The sequence below is a fragment of the Ctenopharyngodon idella genome, chromosome 3, assembly GCF_019924925.1.
Source record: "Ctenopharyngodon idella isolate HZGC_01 chromosome 3, HZGC01, whole genome shotgun sequence".
Taxonomy (NCBI): Eukaryota; Metazoa; Chordata; class Actinopteri; order Cypriniformes; family Xenocyprididae; genus Ctenopharyngodon; species Ctenopharyngodon idella.
In genome coordinates this window covers 22258965-22267451 of record NC_067222.1, presented here as the reverse complement: position 1 = coordinate 22267451, position 8487 = coordinate 22258965, and the positions used below count along the sequence as shown (strand labels likewise).

At 34.5% G+C, this 8487-nt stretch overlaps 1 protein-coding gene across 3 annotated transcripts; it reads right to left on the bottom strand.

The window, feature by feature from the left end:
• Window positions 1-239: 239 nt before the first annotated feature.
• si:dkey-225f5.4 (uncharacterized) lies at window positions 240-8046 on the bottom strand. Of its 3 annotated transcripts, none has more exons than XM_051887922.1 (10): window positions 7981-8046; window positions 7186-7282; window positions 6547-6670; window positions 5428-5585; window positions 5095-5151; window positions 4827-4969; window positions 4368-4533; window positions 3515-3654; window positions 2508-2670; window positions 240-733 (listed from the first exon to the last, which is right to left on the bottom strand). In XM_051887922.1, exons 1-10 carry the CDS (start codon window positions 7995-7997, stop codon window positions 668-670), a joined length of 1131 nt encoding a protein of 376 aa, XP_051743882.1. In that variant the 5' UTR covers window positions 7998-8046; the 3' UTR covers window positions 240-667. The 3 variants fall into 3 exon arrangements, with proteins under 3 accessions (XP_051743882.1, XP_051743885.1, XP_051743883.1); XM_051887925.1 differs by having other exon boundaries at window positions 3566-3654; XM_051887923.1 differs by lacking the exon at window positions 7981-8046 and adding an exon at window positions 7863-7974.
• Window positions 8047-8487: the final 441 nt, after the last annotated feature.

The following is an 8487-nucleotide window of genomic DNA, read 5'->3' as shown; positions in this document are numbered from 1 at the left end:
ACACTTGAAAATTGAAAAATGATTCTATTCAACTCTGTTGTGTAGTTAAAAAAAAAAAAAAAATCCAGGCAGCAAAGAACAAACTTGAGTCTAAATTGTTACCTAACCTGTTATATCAGACGACAGTGGATGGAATGTGCATGTGGTGCTACTTACAGAAAGTGCTGCCCTCTAGTGTTCAAAAACAAGAGTAGATGTGGAAAAGAAAAAGTGGGAAGTGAAAACTAGATGCCATGTAATACATTTTAAATTCATTTTATTTACAGAAACATGACATTTAAACTTAAACTATACTCCTGCGAGTCATGTGACCTCCTGTAATTACTGACTGAACAATGCAGAGCTCTTTTCTACTTGAAAACATGTAATGAGCCACAAATTTAAATGCTGATTTGCCTAATCCTTTGATATGGGTGAAGAGCAATGCAAATAATAATTATAATGTATAATAATGACAGTCTGGGTTGGTTAGATAAAGACTGAAAGCACTGACTCACAATGTACATACACATACACAGACACAATACAAACATTCATTTATTTATCAACAATACAACTAGAAGTGTACAATGCAGGTGGTGTATGCGTTATGTAATAGACTCTGACTCAGTACATGACATACGTGATGGAGATACTCCTTTCTGACTCTGACTCAAATCTTGTGACATCAGATGTTCGGATTGGAGGAGAGAAACTCAAGCCACTCTGTCAGGACAGGATGCTGCTCTGGGGGCTGAAAACAGTCACTTTTGAATGAACAAACTGAACTCAGAAATGACATACAAAAACATGTTGCAAGGATCTGAGCTGGTAACATCTTGACCTCTTATAACAAAGGATTTACCAATTACTTGTCTTGGGGGACACATTTAGAAAGTGCTGGGTCACCGATCTCTTCTATGACGAGCAGATGATGTATCAATTTATTTTGATTTTTTAAAGAAATGTCAGGGTGATACAACTGTCCTGATATCATAGTAAAACTATAATAAATTTAAAAAAAATGTTTGGTTAGTTGGTTAGCATGGTTAGTTCAGGTTGTAAAATGTCATGTGGTGCGACTCCCTAAAAGTTTAATGATATCTATGAATTAATAATCCATGATATTTAACCCTTGTAAGCCATTCGTTTGGGATGTACACTGAGGCTGTTGACCCCAGACAATAAAATGTGATTTTGTAACAAAATAATGTTTGTTTGTTTTTTTATTTAATTTTACTTACTTTATTAATGTTTTTACTCTACATTTGTGCCATTCTACTCTACATTTATGGAATGCTTTAAATTTATATAAATAAATAAATAAATAAATAAATATTTTTTAAATAGGTTTTTTTCAAAATAACAACCATTTATGTAAAATTAATTTTAAAAAAAGACCCACAATTTTAATTCATGGAGATAACATGGACAATTTGCCATGGTTTATTGTTAAGAGTTTTGCCATCTGTTGGAAAATATAGTTTTAAAAGTAAAAAATTATCACTTTAAACAGTAGACGGCTACAGAGCTCTACTATTTTCTACTGCTATTTGACTAATTGAAAGACATCTTTTCATAAGTTTTTCCAGTTGGATTCATATCTACAGATTATAAAATCATAATTATAACAATAAAAATAACTTTTTGTCCAAGTTTAGCGTTTTTTTGTACTGAAGTTTGTGCTAAATTGTATTGTATCATCCTTTCATCTCTCATCTCAGCACTCTCTCTCTCTCTCTCTCTCGGAGTGTGTGCATTGTTCTCCTTCTTGGCGTGGTGGTGTCACCACTTCATTTTTGTGGTGATTGTGCATTTTGGCTGATTTTATTTGACAAATTATAACAGAGCAATATTTATAGTCTCACTAATTTATTTCTGTTTGTGGGTGTGTGTGCACGATCATTTTGGATTATGTATGTTTTAAAGTTTTGCCACTTCATTTCTGTCTATGCGTGTTCTGCGTTGTTTCTGATTTTGAGGATAAATTTTATCCATTTTCTAAGCAGGGTCTGAGTATAACTATTTTTTGTAGATCTAGAAAGTGTTGACAGCATTACTAAGTCTCATGCCATTTGGACTAAGGGAACATTTTTTAAATTTCAGCAAACCTCATTAGGGGTCAAAAAGACCCCAAATAGCTTAGGTTAAAAAAAAAAAACTTTTTACCTTGAAAAAACACACTTGAAAACCTTTCTGATGATAAGATTAAGATGTGTACAATCAAATGCATTCAAAGTGTAAGGAAAATATGTAATTATATTTTATTTTAATGTTTACAAGGTGGTCATTAAACTGAAACACAATGTTTTTTCAAAACCATATCAAGCCAACATGAACAACACAGAGTACAATTTTAAGAACCTGGCACAAAATTTATGAAGTTTGAATATGGCAGAAACAGAAGATCAACTATGCAGCAAAACGCAATGACATGGATATTTGCATATCTTGATGCTTTGCATTACAATTATTAAAAAATGACATGGATCAGTGAATTGAAACCAAACCTTTTCACTCTCCCTTACCTGTAGATTGGTGATATCAAACAGATTGCCGTCTTTTCTCACAGACAGGAGAGTAGCTCGGCCATGTGATGGGTAACCCTCCTCAACCCTCAGGTGACATACTGTGGTCGCAGTCTTGAGAAAGATCAGAAGCTTTTCAGCAGGACACCAATCAATTGCAAACCTGATGAAACATGAAAAATTATAAATGAGATACAGGGAGTAAAATTATTCATAGTGTAAGGCAAGTTTCCCCTTTTTTGCTGTAAAGTAGTAATGCTGAGTTCCAGTGTTGTTAACTTAAATTAAAACATTCATCAGCAACTGAGATTCAATAAAACCATAAAAGAAGGTGAAATTCTTGCTGGTTACTTTAATGATATATTAGGCTATTGTAATAATAAATCTGAGCAAAGGTCACGTTAACTGAATGTTTGCCATCATTGACAATGTTTTTTAGATGTGACAGAAAAAACTGAAGGCCGTCCATCATTTTGACAGATTACACTGAGGGAGATCTATTGTAACTTGTAACTGTAATTTTCACCCTTGTCCAGTTGGTGGCAAGTGCACTCCAGTGTGACAGCAGAGCGTGGGTTCAGCCTCCAGAACAAAATTAAAACTGCCACGAGGCAAGTCTGTTCGAGGCAAAGACGCAAAATCTAATGACAATTGCCTCTACATCAGTCTTCCTTGATGCACTTAATAATGTACAGGAGAGCACCCAGTTTAAGTCGATGGGGACCCGGAGGATCAAATAGTGCCTGTTCGTCAGTATTGGGACATTTTGAGCTAAATTCTCAAAACATGCTGAATGAAGAAAAGACTATGCAGCTGTCACAACATTTCACAGGTTACAGAAAAAAGATTTTCATTTTGAGGATGAGTTGTATGATGTCATTGGTTTTTTTTTTAAAACCTTTTTCTTTATCAGCATCTAATATCAACAGACCTTTACAAAATATAGAAATAAGTTTTAAAGAAACACTTCTACAAAGAATGTATGATTATGCTTTAAGAAAATGCACCTGGAGTGAAGAGCCTGAATCTCAGACAGCATCTCTCCTTGACTTATGTACCTCTCCATCACCTCCACAAGGGCAGCACTCATTTGCCTAAGTGGACCGTTCACCGCCTCCTCAACCAGGCCAGCGGTTCCCTGAAACACCTACAGACAGGAAAGAGGTACATTCACAAAAATGTAATGAAACAAAATGAAAATCAGATAAAACTTAAAAGAAATGTAGTTCTAAAGGAATATTAACTCTTTTTAATATATTAACTTTTTAAAAACAAAAAGATTTAGTCATATAATTTGCATATTATCATATAAACACTACCATTCAAAAGTTTTAAAATTTTTCATTAGTATTTCAAAACAGTAACAATAATTGCTAACATCTTTCTTGACTGATCAATTTTTTACAATAATTAAATACAGAATAAAAGCCCTAAATTGTCTTAGCATTTCCACACTCTTTAAGTTTTAGAAGTGTACATAGGAAAAGAAAGCAAAAAAGAAAAAAAACAAAAAAAATAACAGCGCTACATTACAGCATTACAAATTATAGTATAATCATAACAATGTGAGTGAAAAGTTTGAATTGAAACTTACACACACATATACATAATAATATATATATATATATATATATATATATATATATATATATATTATATATACACACACACACACACAAGATGCTATATTAACTAGAACAAGAATGCAAAACAACATTCTTCAGTACTCCGTATGGGAGCATGTACATGTTTTATTATAAGAAGCATGCTTCTCTCTTGAAATCAGGAAACTCATCACTCACTTTACATATCACAGCTCTCAGCATCACTTTAGGGAAATATTATGCTGAGACACAGTACCTGAAGATGAAATTCGTCACTGGTTGTCATGGTGATGGAGACACGCAGCGGTTCTAATGATTTTTCGGCAGCACGAGGCAAGAGCTCAAGGCACAGCTCAGAGGGACTGACTGAGAGCAGCCTGTACTGCATATTTCTGTGAGTCGCTGTGACCAAGGTTTGCAGGCTGAGAGACAAAGAAAAAGGGGAGTTTATTGTGTTGAAAGATCTTTGCAGCAAAAGTGTTTTGGGAAAAAAAAAAAAAATTCAGTGTAATCAGTCACAGAAATCTAACAATCTTTAGAATCTTTGATGAATTCTGAATTTAAAAAGAACATAATTTATTTGAAATAGAAAACTTTCGTAACAGTATCCAGTAAATGTCTTTGTCCTTTTAGATAAATTTAATGCATCCTTGCTGAATAATGCCAAATATTAAAAATCTTACAGACCCCAAACTTTTCTTATATACAGACTCACCTTTCTCTTAATAGTGTCCAGTCACTTATTCGAGCCTGCTGTTTTTCAACCTCATCCTTAAGCTTAGACAGATGCAAATCACACACATTCAAGGCGTTCTGGGCTGCCTGGAGGGAATCTTCTAACTGAAAGCTGATTTGTTTCTGTTTGTGAGAGAAATGAATGAGAATTTAAACAATTTGATTCAACCAGTTTGTCCCACAGAAAAGTTGAAATTACTGAAGCTAACTAGCCAAACCAGGAAGTTTGAAGTGAGTGGAAGTCTTACCTCAGCCCTCTGATTTTGTTTAGCTGCGATTCTCTCCTTCTCTTTGCACTCCTCCTTCTGAATGAGAAAAAGATTTCATGTACAATTCAACTGTATGAAAATGCAAGTATGAAACTCCATGTTTAGCTGCATAAAACGGCATCATAAAAGTGCTCTCATTCTATCATTGTTGGAGTTGATTAAGGGCAACACAATCAACAGCTAAAAAAAATTTTTTTTTTTATTAGATTAATCCAAAACACAAACCAGATTAGTTTGACTTGAAGTAGATAAAAAGCCATTTCTCTTTATGTATTGAAAAAAGAAAGACAGAGAGATAAAAAAGAAAAGTACCTTTATCTGCAGAGTGGACAGTAGAGTCTCCAGTTTCTGTCGTTTACCCTGAAGCTCTTCCATGCGGACCTGGAAAGTATTGATCAGCCCTTCCACCTCCTGAACTCTCTCCTGATATTCTGCTTTTAAAGCCTTCCATGCAGAACGAGCTTCATTACCTGTGCGCCCAAATTAAAGGATTAGTTCACTTCAGAATTGTAATTTCCTGATAATTTACTCACCCCCATGTCATCCAAGACGTTCATGCCTTTCTTTCTTTCTTCAGTCAAAAAGAAATTAAGATTTTTGAGGAAAACATTCCAGGATTTTTCTCCAAATAGTGGACTTCAGTGGGGTATAACAGGTTGAAGGTCCAAATTGCAGTTTCAGTGCAGCTTCAAAGGGCTCTACATGATCCCAGCCGAGGAATAAGAGTCTTAGCTAGAGAAACTATCGATCATTTTCTAAAAAAATAAATAAAATTATATACTTTTTAAACCACAAATGCTCATCTTGAACTGCTCTGCAATCCGCCACGCATTATGTAAACACATTAGAAAGCGTGATGTAGGCGGAAGTACCGCGGTAGGGAGAAAAACTCCATCTAATTTTCTCCTCCAACTTCAAAATCGTCCGACATCGTTGTGTTACCTTTTTTTTTGTAAAGGGCGTTTAGCTTAGTCTTTGCATGTTCGCTTTGTATACACTGGATCTGTACTTTCACCTACGTCATGCATGAGCTTTGCAATGTGATTACGTCATGCATGGCGGATAGCAGAGCAGTACAAGATAAGCATTTGTGGTTAAAAAGTATATACTTTTTTTAATTTATTTTTTTTAAGAAAATGAACGATCGTTTCCCTAGACAAGACCCTTATTCCTCATCTGGGATCGTGTGGAGCCCTTTGAAGCTGCAATTTTTCAACTATATGGAGAAAAATCCTGGAATGTTTTCCTCAAAAACCTTAATTTCTTTTCGACTGAAGAAAGAAAGATATAAACATCTTGGATGATCTGGGGGTGAGTAAATTATCAGGAAATTTAAATTCAGAAGTGAACTAATCCTTTAAGGCATCATTTCACTGCTTTGCAAACATAGCAGCAATGAACAGTCATGTACAATACACAATAATGTGCTACCTGGGTTTTGGGGACATGGCTCATTCAGCAGCTGATCCACTGACTCCAGACCTGCCAGCAGCTTGATCATATCGTCCACCACACACAGCTGCCTGAATATATGCTTCTGTTTCCGCCTGCAGTCCTACACAAACAAACAAACGCCTTAAAGTCAGCATGAAACGCAAGATGTGACAGTCCCTTGTTCCCTATTGTGACGTATGTGTGAGTGAAGCGGCTTCTCGAACAAGAGAAATTTAGGAAGGGACTTGATCTTGTCTATCTGGAATTGATTGGATGGTGGCAGTTTTGCTATTGGTCGATCTCATGTGAGTGACAGTTTGTCCCGCCCTCATGCCAGTAAACACTTCATCAGAGATGTTGTTGCAAGAGGGAGAGGAATTTATTTTGATTAAAGATTAACGGTGCACATGAATTTAACAAAATAATGATGTGCATGGATGAATCATTTATAATAAATACTGCAATATTCCATAAAAAACAAGAACAGTCTATACTGATTTCATGTTGACTTTAAAACATCTGTATTTTATTACGTAATTTGAAGGAAATCCCATATTGTTGTTTCATAGTAGTGAGTTTTTAAAAGAAAGTTGTCATTATAAACTGCAGTTTTACATAACAAAACTCAAAATTTACCATCAGATAAGGAGCCATAATTTCTCCCTCTCCTGTTTCCTGCAGTTCGGTGGTGTTGCATGATTTCAAGAAGGAAGGGTCAGTCCTTTCCAGAAGTCTGAAATCAGAGACAATTATTCAGTGTTTATTTATTCATATTTTCTGTCTTTAAAAACTACCATGGTAAAACATCAGTCTGAGCAAATTTAAGGGTTTTAGTATCTTTCGGTCATTTTGGTTAACCCTCTGATATGCATGAATTAGTAAATCACAAAGGAAACTTCACTCTACTTTAAAACAAAACGAAAACAATCCCTGTATATACAATAATCTATCAACTGAAGTCGACATGCATTTAGGGTTGTCACACTCACGTGCATGTCAATTGTTTTACATAATGAAGGAAATTATTTAATTCATTGTGAAATTTCCCAAGTGTATTTCAAATAGTGGCGTAGCCATGTTGAATTTACGCTGTCACAAACATAAAGATAAGAGTTACACAGTTATGAGAACGGGTGGTTTGGATGTATAACCAAACGCTGAATGGTTAAACTTGAATTAAATATGCATCAGAGGGTAATGACGGTAGTGGCCAACCTTTCATTGTAACAAAAAGAACTGAAAACTACAATTAAAATGGTGATTTTGTAAGGGAGACACATTTTCAGGGCTTTGTACTTTCACCACACACATACACCATTTCACCGGAGAACCCTTGATTCTTATAGCATCAGCGTACTTTAAAAGTATAAAACACTAGAACAAAGTTCTAATAAATGTAGTTTTCCTTATAGTTTGTTAGATAATACTCACACTCTCTCCGTCGCCATTTGTGTTTTGAAACTTACCCGCCTAACGCTGATTGGTCAGAACTGTGATGCCTTCGTCACAAACGTCAACCAATCATTTGTCCATGATGAAGCCTTTAGACATGCTTAAATATAACTTGAATTTACAGCCAAATAACAATATATTAGCGTATTTAAAATATATTTATAGCATTAAATATTTGTACAGTATTTATACATGATCTAATTTATATTTTTAATTATCAATAGCAACAAAAAAAAAAAAAAAGTTTCGTCGGTTGTGAGTTACGTCTTTTACATCCATTTATTTACATATAGACCATTTTAAAGTGTATATCAATATGTACATCAAAAGCATTGTCATTTAGTATAAAGAAAGTTAGGGAGTTCTATTTCAGTCGCTAATTATGACTTTAACTGAGTAAAATGCATAATGCTGTGAAAAAATATTGGCTATTAACTCTTTAAATATTTATAATTAATTCTACTCCACGATTAAACTGGGGGAAAA